Below are 14,994 nucleotides of genomic sequence, written 5' to 3' on the forward strand. Positions count from 1 at the left end.
AGAATGGAGACGGCAGAAGGCTGGGACGCCTCCCACAGTGAGGGAAACAATGTACACTGTTAGAGGTAGACCTGGACGTCCCACTTGCAACTGAGACGTGAGTGAGTCAGGGAACAGGAGGGGCAGAGGGGTGGGCCACACGGCCACAGGAGGGCTGTGGAGAGACCCGGAATGGGGAGAAGGGCAGTGGCCACTGGTGCAGGAGCAGAGCGTGAGATGCCCGCCCAGTGTGAGGCTGGGGGCCTGGCAGAGTGCGGCTCACTGAATGCGCCCCCCCGCAGGGCCCAAACCAGGACAGGAGCCAGAGGGCTGGAATCTCAGTCTTTATTGGCTGCAAGGCTTCCCACGCTCAGGCCAGTGCCGGGGCTCAGATCTTGTTGAAAGCAGCAATGTCAACGCTCTGCACCTGTGGAGAGGGAGGCTGGTGGTCACACGGGGCCCTGCTTCCCAAAGGCCCAAGCGCCCATGTGCCTGGCCAGAGGCTCATTTGGACACCCCAGGCCCCTACCCTGTGTGGGCCCCTCACTCACATGCTCCTCGAACTTGGTGATCTCCTCTTCCAGGAGGTCCGTGCCCACCTTGTCGTCCTCCACCACACACTGGATCTGTAGCTTGTGGATGCCGTAGCCCACGGGCACCAGCTTGGAGCCCCCCCAGGTCAGCCCATCCAGCTGGATGGAGCGCACGCAGGCCTCCAGCTGGGCCATGTCCGTCTCGTCATCCCACTGGGGAGGAGAGGGGAGGAGGGCTGGGTCAGAGCCTGCTCCCGCCATCAACACAATCTGAGTCTACTCCTGCCCTGCCCGGCACTGATCCCTCCAGGACCACAGGGCACCGCGAGGGGAGGGTCAGAGGCGAGCCACTCACAGGCTTGACGTCCAGGAGGATGGAAGACTTGGCCACCAGGGCAGGCTTTGCGGCCTTCTTCTCGGCGTACTGCCGCAGCCTCTCCTCCCGCAGCCGGGCCGCCTCCCGGTCCTCCTCCTCGTCGCTGCCGAACAGGTCAATGTCGTCGTCCTCGTCGTCCTCTGTGGCGGTGGCCACCTTCCTGGCGGGGGGCTCCACTTGGCGCATGGGAGACACGTGCTGCCACACAGGAGGGGAGACTGGGGCCCGTGCAGCCAGGACACCAGGCCTCCAGCCCTCCACCGCTGCCTGGGCCACAGCCCACATGGGGGCCGCCCGCGGCCTCCCGCTCCTCAGCGCCAGGTGTGGGTCCCCGGCGGGGAAGGGCCCTCACCTGGGTCTGCGGAGCTGTGGCCCGGTGGGCGGGCGAGCTCTTCTCTAGCGCGCTCAGCCGGGCCTCCAGCTGGGAGACAGCCTGCTGCAGATCCTGCACCACTGCGGGGGCAAAGGGGATGCTGGTCAGGCAGCAAGTGCTGGGGTGGGGCCCCCCGCCCGTCAGGCCCAGGGCCTCACCCCCTCGCAGGCTCTGGTTCTCCACTTCCAGGCTGGCAATCCGGATGACCAGCTCACTGTGGTCTCCGCTGGGCCCGCTGGGGGCCCCGGGGCCTGAGCTCTGCAAGGCAGGGGGAGAGGAAGGGCTCATACCCTAGCCTGCTCCTTGGGGTCCCCCCCATTCACAGCCGTACTGAAGCAGAGCCCTAAGCTGGATGAGAAGCCCATCAAGCCCCATGGGGTCCGCTGGCCATGCTCCACCCAGGCGAGGGGAGAGGAAGCCCTGCAAGCTGAGGCCACAGTGGCATCCTCAGCCCAGCACGTGACACGAAGCAGGACCCCAGGGTGGCCCTAACGTGGGGGCGGCGCAGAGCTGAGCCATGGCTGCCACTGCCTGGGGGGTGGGAGGAAGCAAAGGACTCAGCTCCAGGGGCAGCCAGACCCAGCAGCTCGGGAGGACCGGGCAACACAGCCTTGAGCTGGACACAGGAGGGGACAGCACTGGGGGCAGCCACCCCGCAGCAGCCAGGGCCACACACCTGCCTGCCTTTGAAAGCTCTGGGTGACCCAGGGACCCTGGCCTGGCCACCAGCCTCCTCTGGCTCCTCCCTGACCGGGAGCCCCCGTCATCTGACCCAGGCGGCACTGCCCAGGGAGCTCAGGCCCGAGTTACACCCCAGGAGCCTGCACGCAGGCCGTTCAGCACCCCTACCCCCCACTGCAGTGGCTCCAAGGGTGGGGTTCAGTGCACCTTGCCCTTGCCAGAGGGCTGCTGGCCCCCTCCAACGTCCAGTCAAGATAAAGGCCTGGGGCCCACCCACCAAGCAGCCACAGGGAAGCCACAGGGGTGGCCTCCTCCCCTGGTCTGCACACCCCCAGGGCACTACCAAGGTGAAGGTCTCCAGAGAGGACAGGCTGACACATGCCTGGCTCCCTGCCCTGGGACCCATGGGCAGTGCTAAGCTGACACCGTCTCCTAGACCCACCAGCTCCCACTACACAGAACTCCCAGCAGAGCTGGCCAAGTGGCACTGCGTGGCTGCAGAAGGAGCACTGACCAGCCCCCAGGACCAGATGGGCTCTGCGCACGCCACCGCCCTCCTCAGACCAACCCAAGTGTCCGCCCCATCTCCTACTCCGGCTAGTAAGTGGCAGCCCTCCGCCCACAGCTGGCCACCCCGCCGAGTCCCAGCCACCACCACCGGCACGCGACCTCCTCTCCAGCCTACTTCCCACGGCTCAGCTCCCGGGCCATTCCCACCAAGAAGGTCCCACGGCTTCCGTGGCACAGGGATGAAATCCAGGACCAGCTGTTCCCCACGAAGCCCCGCCAGCCCCCGCCAACCTGCACTCTCAGGCCCCACCCCCTCTCAGCAGGCTTCCCCAAGGCCGTCTCTCCCCGTTGATCTGTGCCCGCTAAGCAAATGAACCAGGTCCCGGTGGCTCAAGGCAGGCTGGAACCTCAAGCCTTTGCCCTGCTGTGCCTGCTGCCTGGCCCCGGGGACCTCCCGACACAGGCCCGGCACCACCACCAAGTGAGGACCAACTGTGGACGGGTCCCGAGGCTGCAGGCTCCGGGCGGGCAAGGCCCCACCTGCTGCAAGGCCAAGACAAAGTGGCAGGGGAGAGACCAGGCTGTTAGGGGCCATGGGGTCACCACCGCTCGGCCCAGAAAGCACCAGGCCACTCCACGGTGTCTAGGCCCTGGGCCCACCCTGCCCACCGGGACTGAGAAGGAAGCCAGGGCGCTCAGTGAGGCAGGCCCAGGCTACCCAGTCCAGTCTGAGCTCCCAACAGCAGGCCGCAGGCAGCCACCTGGTGGCCTCGGGGGCGGTGCCGTACCAAGGTTCCGAATCCAGAAGCCTCCATCCCGGCCTCCAGCCCTGTGCCTGGCACCACGTGCAGTCCCCAGGAACCTCTGGAACCCCAGTGTCTGCTGAGCCCCACTCTACCCAAACCCAAGCATGGGGCTGGGCCACAGCACCCTTCCCGGGGCCGCCGGCAGCTGAATGATGTTCCTCTGAAGTTCACGTGGAAGCCCCTGCCGCCAGGGCCCCAGAGTGGGAGATTATTTGAAAATGGGGTCTTCACACTGGTAATCAGTCACAATGACATTATTAGGGTGGCCCTAATCCAATGACTGGTGTCCTCGTGTGAAAAAATTTGGACAGAGAAAACACAGGAAGAAAACAGCCATCTACCAAAGAGAAACCAACCCCACCCACACCCTGATCCTGGACTTTGAACCTCCTGATCGTCAGAAGATAAATTTCTGTTGTTTCGGTCACCTGGTCTGTGCTGCTCCATCATTACAGCAACCTAGGCAGACCAGTCCCCAAGCCCTAACAGCTGCTCAGGTGAATTCCCTGAAGACCGGGACCCCAAAGCTGACCCCAACAGCCAGGGCCCTGAGGCCCGGTGGGGGAAGAGTTCTCACAGCCTAAGAATCTCCAGGGCCGCAGCCCCAGAGCTGCTGAGCCCCTGGCTGCAGCCTTCTGAGCACTGGAGCCCGACGTGCCCGGCCTGGGTGCGAAGACCTTGCGCCACCTCGATCCCGCGGCTGCCTGGCCTGAACTTGCTCCGGCAAGCAGAGGGTGGCAGGTGGGATTTGGGGCTAATGGGCAGAAGGCAAGGCAGGAGCATGTGGGGGCCAAGTATAAAGCAGGGCCTGCTGGGCAGACAGTGGTGGCAACGCTTCCTGGGGGACACCCACCCAGGGCCGCCCAGCTGATGGCCAGGAGCCAGTATATCCGAGCCGGCTGTGGCAGGCAGAAAGTTCCCAAATATGACCCCAACCCTGTGAAAAGATGACCTCACGTGGCCAAAGGGACTTTGCAGATGTGACGAGGCTGAGGATCTGGACGTGGGGAGGTTACCCTGGATGACCCAGGTGGGCCCAGTGTCATTGCAAAGGTCCACATAAGAGAGAAGCAGGAGAGAGAAAGAAACGTGACAGAAATAGATGTCAAAGCTCGTGACGCTGCTGGCTAGAAGCCATAGGCCGAGGGATGTGGGCAGCTTTCTGAAAGGTAGAAAAAGCAAGAAAATGGATTCTCTCCTGGAGTCTCCAGAAGGAACACAGCTCTGCTGACACTTGGCCCTCGAGGCTGGGACACCACTCTGTAGCCCAGACAATCCTCTGAGAAGGAAGGTGGAGCAGCAGGGCTGCCACTGCGAGGGACACACTCCCCGGCCAGGCCAGGGACACACTGGACATGACCGTTTCCCTCTCCTGATCTCACGTGGGACCTTGAGCCCGAGGTGGGCTGCAGGGCCCCTCCTGGGCCTCAAATTCAAGATCGTGGTGACTCTATGCCTTGGGACTCGGCACACCCTGTGAACCCATCTCACAGAGGAGGGCCACGCCTAAGAGGGAAGGGAGGAAGCGCAGCACGCGCCAGCCCCTCACACTCTCGGAGCAGGGAGCGAGCAGGAAGGAGAAGGCCTCAGGCCTGGTACCACAGGAGCAGCCGTGGCAAGGCGGGGAGTCCCGGGTGACCGCCAGCAATCCCAGCAAGGAGCGAGAGGAAGGACGTCTCCTCTGGCCGTGTGGGAACACAGCGCTGCACGCCGCACCCTGACTTTGCTCCAAGGGGCGACGTCATCAGCAGCACCGGGGGAAGCGCCGGGCACGCCGTTTGCCACGAGGGCGGTACTCACCCCGGCCAGGGACTTCTGGATGTTTTCTCTGGCTCTCGCGATGTCACGGAGGATCACGCTGGCGCCGTTCTCCTGCAGATGGTGCAGAAAGAACAACGCTTTCATTTAAAAAAAATTAAAAAGGCAGCCTCCTGTGGAGAGAGCAGGAAAGCCCTGCACAAAACAAAAGCTCACGGGCCTGCGGACGGAAGAGGATGGACTCCTGTGGCCCTGACGACAGGGCCTGAGGCGCACGTGGCCTGCAAGCCCAGCCGGGCCACGTGTCGCAGGTCCTGATGGGCACCTAGAGACGCTGTGAGCGCCCTGCCCACATGTGACACGAGAACAGCTCCAGCTCCTCGGGAGCCGGCCAGCCGCCCTCCGAAGAACCAACCCCAGCACCTGCAGCAGCGCCACATGGGCCAACGTGCGTGTCCCGCTGTGCTGGCACAGACACCCCGAGACCCCAAGCGCAGCAGCCCCTACCTGGCGTGAGGAGCCGGCCACGGGCCCGTTCATCTGCTCGTAGAATTTCCTTTCTGCATCGTCATATTTGAACTTGTCAAACCAGATCTTCTCGTGCACTATAAAGTTTGTGGCCATTTTCCTGTTGAGAGGGGAGGAGAGACTAAGACAGCCTGGCCGGGAGGAGGGGGCACCTCCTCGCAGACCCCAGGGCTGGCTTGCACAAGCGCCCCTTCCAACAGCCCGGACCCCGAGGGTACAGGGCAGGCCGTCCCGGTCCTTGGGTAACAAGGGCTCCAGGGCCCAGGGCAGAGCACCAGAGGGTCTCAGCACGGACCACAGCAAGCCTGCGAGCCCCTCCCCCACACCACGTGGGCTTCCTTCAGTGCTAAGGCGGGTGGCCCCCAGGCCAGTCCCCAAGACCAGTGGCTCTCAAAGCATGGCCAGGAACCTCTGGGGGTCCCCAAGGTCCTCCCCTTTCCAATCACACAACTGTTCAAGGCTGGATTTGTCGGACAATATACACCAACAGATAATGCACAAGCAGGTTTAAGAATCCAGCTGCCTCCTATTAAGCCAGACACAAGACTCGCAAAAATGTAAAACAAGGCCACTTAGTTCACTGACCTTTTTTGTTACAGAAAAGTTATTTCTTGCGTAAACGTCATTAACGTGTAACAAGCTTGTTATTATTTTTCAACAAATAAGTGCTTCTGCATTTAATTACTAATATAGGAAAAATTAATAAACAAAACAAAAGCTCTCTTAGCATCACAAGACCAGCAAGTTTGAGAACTGCTGCTGTAGACCAGGGCCTGGCAAACGCCGGCCTGTGAGCCAGATCCCGCCACTGTCCGTTTTTGCAAATCGCTGTATTGGCACGTCTGCAGTCTGCTGCTTTCTCACTACTCGGCAAGGCGGGGGAGCTGCCACGGACCTGGGCCCAGAGCCCGAATTCTCACAGATGACAAAGTCTGCTGACTCAGAACCGCCCTGTCCCTCACCAAGTGCAACAGAAAAGGACCCAACCTCACCAATTCTCTTTGCTGAGGATCCCAGGCCATCACTGGACCTCACCAAGTGTACCCCCGTGACAAGGGAGGTTGAGCCCTGTAACTCTCCTCCACCCCAGCTCGAAGAGGCATCACTGAACAGTTTCAGTTCCACGCCACCCCGCACGCACACGTACTGCCTGATGGGGAACGCCCCCCTCCCCCCGGCGGTGGGCCCCACACCCTGCCCCTCGCACCAAGGCCAGGATCCCGTCAAAGCAGCACATCCAACCCCACCGAGGAGCCGAGGGGCTCCTGCCGGGAGTCTGGGGTCCAGGGAGGCCCCTCCACGCCCCCTCTGGCCCGGCCTGCGGCCCAGGGCCTCTCCCCACTGGGGGGCCCCCAGTCTGCCCTGAGTCCAACGGTCTCTGCCCTCCTGCCTGAGCCCAGTGGGCTAAGGGATCCCTTCCATGGCCAGGCTCTGGCCTCCAGCGACCAGCTGGCACTGCATAAACCGCTCTGGGGGCCAGACCCCTGGGTCCACAGGCTGAAGGCAAGTTGGCCTCATCCAGTGGGTGTCTTCCAGACTCAGGCCGCTGGACCGGCCGCGTGCTAGAGCACCTGAGACGCCCACCTCACCTCAGGTGGTTCTGGACAAGGAGATGGGGGAGACAGCAGGATGGGTCGGCAAGCGGCCCAGTGGGGCTTGGGGGCCGGGAGCCTTCATCGCTCCCCTGTCCCATGAGTCAGGGGAGAAGCTGGAAGTTGCCTGGCCAAAGGGGAAACCTTGCGCAAGACAGATTCAGGCCCACGTGGACCCCTTCCCTCCACCAACTTGGTGGGGGTGACCCCAGAGGCTGCAATGCCCCAGGGGCAGATAGCTATCCCAGCCCGACCCGAGCCAGCTTCCAACTCAGCCGGTCCAGGAGTCTTGGGAGGAGCCCCGCCAGGGGTGGGGGCAGGGAAGGGAGCACGCCGGCCACCCAGCCCGGCCCGAGGAAGCCCAGGCACCCGCCTGGCACGTTTTCCCTACTTGGGTCTCAGGCTGGACATGGAAGGGCCAGACCGGGCGCTGGGTCGGTGAACCAGGGACGGAGCTTCAAGGCGCCAGGCCGTGCGCAGGGCCTCGGCGGCGTGGTGGCGGCACTCTGCGCTGTCGTAGGCCGGCTTGCTGAGCCAGGGGGCCTCGGCATCCTTGTGCAGGAAGTACCGGTAGGGCAGGGCAGAGGAGGCCTCCCCGTCCACCCGCCGCGGCCCGAGCCGCCGGCTTCCCACGGCGTTGCGGCCCCGCCGGTCTCTGCGGCCGCGCCGGGCGCCCTCAGCCTGACCGGCTCGCTCCTGCAAGCGCACCTTCCCAGGGGGGTGGCCGTCAAACAGGGCCTCGTAGAAGACCCTCTCGGCCGCGTCGTAGCGGGGCTTCTCCAGCCACACCTCCCGCACCAGCGCCTGCAGGCTGCCCAGTGGGGGCTGGCCGTTGGCTGGCGGGCTGGGCTGGCGGATGAGGTGCAGGTCGGGGGCGGCCGCCCACTGGCCCGTGTCGGGAGCCCCCTGCCCGCCGCTCCCCTCCGCAGCCAGCAGCAAGGCCTGAGACCACTCCACGAACGCCCGCTCAGCCTGGTCAAAGGAAGACTTGTTGACCCAGACGCCCCAGGTCACGTGGTGGCAGGCCACCTGGCTTCCGAGGGCGCAGAGGGCCCCAGGGGCCAGGGCGGGAGGCCGGGCTGCCTGGGCGGCCGCATCTGCCAGCCTCTGGTGGTACGAGCTCTCCGCCTGGTCGAACAGCGGCTTGTCCAGCCAGACGTGGTCGGCTGAGAGGCCCACGAGGGCCAGGTCCCCCTGGCTGAGCCAGCCCCTCGGGGAGCGCTTCCTCGGCTTCTGCAACGGCTTCTTCCCATTGTGGCTCTTGCCGGGCTCGCTGCTGCCGCTGCCGTTGGGGGCGCCCGCCTCCTCGGCCTCATCCTCCCGGCCCGGCCCGTTCACTGCCAGTGCCTCGGCCGGGAGCTGCTGGGCGGCGGCTCTCATGGCCTCGTGCTCGTAGAAGCGCCGCTCAGCTTCCCCGTACTTCTGCTTGTCTTCCCAGACCGTCTCCAGGGCACAGGAGGCCTTCCCGCTCATCTTCCACGCAGCGTTAAAAAGCAAGCACAAAGGGCAGTTGCAACACCGTGGGCCGTGGGCAGACGGCACCCCCGCCCCTCCCTGCTCGGCCGCCCGGATGGGGTGCCCCGGGGCAGCATGCACGGGGAGCTGGGGAAGCAGTAAACACGCACGAGCACGTAATGCGTGGTGTGGTTGCACGTGTGTATCCTCCTAACCGCAAAACTTGCCTTTTCTCATCCAACATGCACCCAGGCTCTCCAAGGGGGCCCAGAGAACACTTTCCAAACCTCTTTGGCTACAGAAACCTCTTCGGTGAACCCCAAGAACAGCGGCCAAATAAACACAGGACGCGCTCAGCTAATTCAACTTTTACGTCAACAGCAAATGAGTTTTAGAACAAGTGTGTCCCGTGAAACATTAGAGCCTCACTTATTCTGAAAAGTTAGCCGCTGTTCATCTGAAACTTTAACTGGACGTCCTGCGTTTTTGCTAAGCCTGGCCACCTCCCTGAGGCACTCGGGCTTCTGTTTTATAGAAGTGCACTTGGTGGTCTCAGAGGACGGCCCCGCTCCTGGCACATTCTGCCTGATCTGAGTCCCCCACCTGCACGGCCACACCGCCATCCTGAGCAGTGCATGTTCCAAGGGAAGCTAGAAGATCTTAGCTAAGGGGCACCTGGGAACAGAGGGTGGAGCACCCACCCCTGCGAGGCCACATCAGGGGAGATGCCAGGGAGTGAGTGTCTAAAAGGGAAGGAAGGCAGTGGCTCTGGCAGTTAAGAATCAGGTTCCTTGGTCAGCGGCCGATGCCTCCTGACCAGGAGACAATCAACTCACACCCGTGGGTGCACCTAAACTAAAGGAACCATGTGGGAACCTCCGAGTCCTGTCCTAGGACGCGAGATCCTCCCTGCACTCCAGCGCCTTTTGGTGTAAGGGGCTCCGCACACCTGCCACTGTGGCTACTGGATAAGCCTCTGTCCAGAAGCCTGAGCTCAGAGTAGCCCTCGTCACCTGCTGCCCCCGTGCAAGACTGAGGGCTGCTGGGCCACAGGGCGTGCGCAAACAGCCTCGAGGTGATGGTCTCGGCCCTGCCGCTGGCACAGGGCCCCCCATTCTGCTCCCGGGCATGGTGCCCCGTAAAGGCTAGCCCCATTGCTGGGCAGCCCAGAATTCTACAGCAGACCCTATTCAGCAGAACCAAGGGGCCTGGGCCACCGCAGCCTCCGGCTAGAAGCAGCTCAAGCCCAGAAAGCCCTGGAGGCCAGTCTGCTCTTAGGGTGCACCTAGGGGTCCCCGAGCTCACACCTGGCTGGCCTGTTCTAGAGGACGGCCTTGACTAGCACAGGGACTCCTCCCCTGAGACCCTACTCTGGACCCTGTGCCCGCCCAGAAGCAGAAGCACCAGGCCGACTGCCTGGGGCTAAGCAGCTTGCTCTCAGGATGGCCCCAGTGTCTCCTGCTGCTGCGAGGTCACCTGGTGAAGCCTAAGCGAGGGCAGACCTGCTGGGCCCTCACCCCAGGGAGGAGGCCCCCCGAGGGGGCAGACTTTCACCCCGGGACAGCAAACCCTTCCTGCCACTCACCGCAGGGTCTACAGCCCCCCGACCAAAACCAAAACCCAATTCCAATCACCCCGGGGCGTGTGGGCCAAGTCCCGACCGACCTGGGACTTCAGGGAGACTGCCCTTTGTGCTCTGAGGGGCTCGCCGGGGTCTCTCACAGCACCCGATGCAGGGGCGGAGGCCCAGGCTCAGAGAGGTCCCTGGCCACCCCCTTGAGCCTCCCTCCCCGGGGCCAGCAGCACTTACCAAGGCCAGGCTGACTGCAGAGGCAGTGCTGGGGGGCGGGAGCCCATGCCCAGGAGGCGGGGCACTGTGACATCACTCACTGTAACCGAGGGCTGCAGGCCTACCAGGCTGGGCTTGTCTGCCCTCTGACCTCTCTGGCGGACCCTCACCAAAGCAGCGCAGCGCGGGTCAGGGCTGGTCTGGCCCCTTCAGCCCTGCCCACCAGGCTGACCCCCCAGTGCGGAAGCCCTACGTGAACCTAGTGGCCTAAACGCTGTCCTCGGCTCCTGACATCAAACCAGGCTCTGCTCAGAGCTCTAAGGGTCACAGTTCGGGGGAGGGGAAGCCCCCTCTCAAGATGCCCGTGAGCAAGGGACAGGGCCTGAGACCAGGGGCTGGCTGGGGCAGCGGCACCCTGCCCTGCCCAGAGGTGTGGAAGCTGCCCACCCTACTGCCGGGGCAGGAACTGGCTCAGCCCAGGAAGGTGCTGAGGCCACACCCAACAGGTCCAGACAAGGAAACCGAGGCCGGCAGCCTGGCCCCAGAGGTGTCAGGACTCGCCGGGCGTGGTGAGGGCTGGGCTGGGGGTCCCCTGGCTCGGGTGAAGGGGACACAGGAGCCTGGGACGGGCGAGTACTTACTTCGCTTTGATCTCCTAGGACAGCATGAAGAGAAAGCAGCAGAGTTAGAGGCAGTCAGACAGGGCGGCCCGAGCAGGCTGGGGGGCCTTCTCAGAAGCTGCTCGGTGAGGCGGCGTGGAGGCGAGTTTGCTGGGGAACAAAGGCGAGCACCGGAGCCAAGACCCACCACCAAAATCCCAGGGGGCGGCCGCTGCTCCTTCATCACTCGAAATGCGCAGATGCTGGGCTTCCTGTTAGCCGGAGCCAGGCAGCCCTGGGAGGCCCCATCTGAGCTCCTCGCTGAGCTGAGCCAACCTGGGGAGGTGAGCCAGCACCTCGAGTGCCCCGCTGCCCACGTGGCTCGCCCCAGCCCCGCACCGCCACTGGGTCCAGACCGCTGGACCACGTGTAGGACGACAAGGACCTGGCAGAAGGTCTTGGCGGCCACCCAGCCCCAGTGCCCACGCCGGACAGGCCTCTCCCTCAGCAGGGCCACTATGGGGGCGAGAGGCCAGGTGGGCAGGGTGTGCCGTCCCCGCAGGCCGGCACCGGAGGGTGCACGAGAGGACAGACGGGGTGCCCAGCCCTGAATCCACAAGAGGTGCCACCAAGGGGCTGAGGACCCAGTCAGCCCTGCCACCCAGGCCCCTGGCCTCCCGTCTCCCCCACACCGCGGCCAGCGCGCCAGCATCAAGTCACCCCGGGACAGGGTGCGCGAGGCGTCCTGCGGGGCGAACAGAGAGGCTAGCAGGCAGGAGGCAGGCGTGCACGGAGGTCCCAGGCAGGCTCTCCGCAGACACCCACCATAGGGGCTTCGTGTGGCAAGGCTCTGGCGGGAGGAGGACTCCCCAGAGACACCACACAGGAGCGCTGTCACCTGGGGAGGCGACCACAGACAGCTGAGGGCTGCCTGGTAAAGCCAGTGCCAGGATGGGGCCAAGAGCACCCCCAGGGCTGCTGGAGGATGAGGCCCCAGGACAGCCGGCACAGCCCCCGACGTCAGAGGCAGGGGCCCACCTCTCCCAGTAGAAGAACCACTCTGAGCCTGAACACTTTCCCGCGAGAACGCCACCAGGGAAGCACAGAACTCTCGGCTAGGGGCCGGGCGTCCTACAGGAGCAGTCGGGCCTCCACCCCCCCCCCCCGCCCCCCGCAACACTGGAGCACACAGGGGGCAGAGCCAGGACGCAGAGGAAGCAGTCCCACCCTGTACTCCTCACCTGCAGGGCCAAGAGCAAGCCGCCTGCCACTAAGGACCAGCCCTGGGGCATAAAGCATGTCAAGACCACTCCCATAAGAGGGGGCACTGAGGCGTGGGAGGCCCTGGAGGGATCACGGCCCACCCAGCCACCAGGATCTGGGGCGAAGGCAGCGAGCAGCTCTTCCTCTGCAACTCCCCCAGCCCAGCGTCAGTGCGAATCAGCACTCCTGGCTGTGCTGAGGGACTCTGGGGGCTGCGGAGTCCTTCTCAGCCTCTGCTCAGCTAGGAGGGCAGTTCTTGCAGTGCCAGTACAGGGAACCTGGCAGCACTCCCTGGCCAGGATACTCCTGGCTGGAGGCTCCTGAAGGTGAGGACGTGGCCTGGCAGAGCGGTGCCCACCAATCCGCCAAGAGGTCCCCGTGAGGCTGGGTGAACGGGGAAGGTTTCTGGGAGGGGTGAGGGTTGCCCCCTCCCCCGGCTCCATCCTCCACACCTCGTTCTCATCCTCCAAACGGTCTCAGGTAACCAGGTGCCCATGTGACCCCATCGCAGTCACACACAGGCAGGGGCTCCCAGGTCATCCACCCAGAGGTCACAGCTCTCTGCCCCCCTTCCACAGGAAGTGGGAATCGGTGTGCGGTGTGCGGAGATGGGGCCCCTGGCTGGCGCGGCCTGGACCAGTGCTGCACAACAGAGCTTCCACGCGTGCAGTGTCCAAGAGAACGCGGCGAGCACTCAGCACGCTTCAGCCGATGAGAACGAGCCAGCAGTGGGGCAACTGCACGAGAGGGCTGCCCTCTGATTTTCTTTAGAGGCGAACTCCACAGCCCCCAGTTCCTACTCAGAAGCTTCCCCACCTCTGACTCCTGGACAGTCCGGCCCCACTCAAAAATGCCAACCTGTCCTGCTGGCGTGGAGGGGGGCCCCTGCACCCCAAGACTCAGCACTCACACTGCGGCTGCCCAAGTCACCCCACCTGAGGCCCAGCCAGCTGCATGACATTTGTGCTACAATGCCATGGCCGTCGGTTCTATTTCTATCCCAGTCTGTGGTGCCCTGGTCTATCTACCCTGACCGCCAGGTGCCTGCGCCCCCTTCCCTCGGGCGGCTCCAGCACTGCACGCGCCTCCTCAACCATTCTGAGTACACCTGACACCTCACACCGCTGGGAGACGGGAGTGGGGTAAACTGAGGCTCGGGGTCGGCGAGGTGAGAATCTGGGACTCCGTGTCTCATTCTGACGCCTGTCCTTCACACAAATGTCACACTGCCCCCCACTTCAAAGTCACACGTGCCATCTTCAAACAGGGCCACAGGGCCAGGGCTCGTGCCGGCATTTCCTGCCTGCAGCCCTTGAAAAGCTGACACCAGAGCGCGACGCACCGGGGACGTTCTTTGTGGCCGCCTATTTAGGATCACCTTCAAGAAACCTTCATCCACAAAAACACTGGTCAAGCGTGTTTGCCCCCCAGGCTCCTCTAGGGGAAGGCACAGCAGCCGCGCTCCAAGGTGAGGAGATGGAGAGCTGCAGGGCACCCCGGCACTGGCACAGGGCCCAGGCCCGACTGCCCCGCAGAGGCGGCACAGGGCACCTGCTCCTCGGAGTCTGTGCCAAGCTTTCTCAGGGAACCCCTACGTCTGGAGCTAAGCACGGCGGTGGGGCTCAACCCACTTATGGTTGAGGGCTCCCTAGGAGCTAGGGGTGTCAGAGCTGCTTCTGAGGCAACACCGGGTCCTTCCCCGACCCAGGCCAGACCTACTCCCTCACCAGTTACTTGTCAGAGTCAATCTGCTCTCGCGACAAGCAGGGACCACCCCAAAGTCCAGCCACACAAACAGCTCTCTTGCTCCAGGGTGGCCCTTCACTCTGAAAACCCTGTCGTGCTGGTCCCCGCCCCATGCCACCCCCCTGGCTCCAGGACAAGGCTTTCCCTTCTTCGTTCCACTGAAAGTGCCCACTTTTCAGGAAGGTATCCTCCTCCCCTTCAGAGTGGCTTCGACATCGCCTCCTGCCCGGATCACCTTATCCAAATCCAGACCCTCCATCCCTCTCAGAGAACACTGTATTTCAGTCACCCAGCAATCACATCCTTATTCTTCCCCGAGTTCATGAGTCTCCAGGTTCCACGAAGACTGGGTCCGTGCCTGTCCCTCAAGCCCAGAGCCGACATGAAGGAGGTGCTCCACAAACGTCGACAAAGAAACGGGGGGACTACAGGCCCGGGTCACAGGTGGGCAAACATCCTTGTCACCCACCGGGGCGGAGACCAGCGCGGCCCCGACATTCCCGCAGCCGCCCTCCCGCCGGGGCAGCCGCAGGGGTCCGGCCGGCACGTGGCCCGCGGGCTCCGCCCCTCTGCGCGGCCGCGAGCCCGCATCCGGCCCCGCGCCCCGGAGCCGGCCTGCCGGCGGCTCTCCAACCAAGTCCCTGCCGGCGCAGCGCGGGCCGTCCCTTCCCCGGGCCCCAGGGCCTGGCGGCGCAACCCTAGGTACTCACACGCCAGCCAAGGACGCGGCGACCAACGTTGAGGGATCGGCGGCGCGCGACGGCAAAGAAAAGGGAGGGCCGCGCTGGCCGCGCACGGGAAGTGAAGCAGCGGGCTCTACCACGCGCCGGGACGCGGGGGACGCGGCCCGCGCGCACGGCCCGCTGCGCTGCCTGGGCCTTCCGCGCGACTTTCCCCGCGCGTGGACAGAAGACAGTGGGAGACCCCCGCGAGGCTCGCCCTTTCCCGGAGGAGCTGGAGCAACCCGCCGGGCACAGCGCCGCCGGCTCCCGCCCCCCTCCGCTGC

General features: G+C 64.3%; 1 protein-coding gene across 5 annotated transcripts; it reads right to left on the reverse strand.

The window, feature by feature from the left end:
- Positions 1–308: 308 nt before the first annotated feature.
- On the reverse strand, positions 309–14,839 carry EEF1D (eukaryotic translation elongation factor 1 delta). 5 transcript variants are annotated; one of them, XM_060287253.2, is made up of 10 exons: positions 14,699–14,820; positions 11,022–11,035; positions 7,528–8,609; positions 5,524–5,644; positions 5,059–5,130; positions 1,420–1,519; positions 1,241–1,341; positions 868–1,086; positions 531–725; positions 309–406 (listed from the first exon to the last, which is right to left on the reverse strand). In XM_060287253.2, the coding sequence occupies exons 3-10, from the start codon at positions 8,607–8,609 to the stop codon at positions 368–370; spliced, it is 1,929 nt and encodes a 642-aa protein (XP_060143236.1). In that variant the 5' UTR covers positions 11,022–11,035; positions 14,699–14,820; the 3' UTR covers positions 309–367. The 5 variants fall into 5 exon arrangements, with proteins under 5 accessions (XP_060143236.1, XP_060143235.1, XP_060143237.1 ...); XM_060287252.2 differs by lacking the exon at positions 14,699–14,820 and adding an exon at positions 12,221–14,502; XM_060287254.2 differs by lacking the exon at positions 14,699–14,820 and adding an exon at positions 11,188–11,289.
- Between the last annotated feature and the right edge of the window lie 155 nt (positions 14,840–14,994).

This window comes from Globicephala melas, chromosome 17 (genome assembly GCF_963455315.2).
Source record: "Globicephala melas chromosome 17, mGloMel1.2, whole genome shotgun sequence".
Lineage (NCBI taxonomy): Eukaryota > Metazoa > Chordata > Mammalia > Artiodactyla > Delphinidae > Globicephala > Globicephala melas.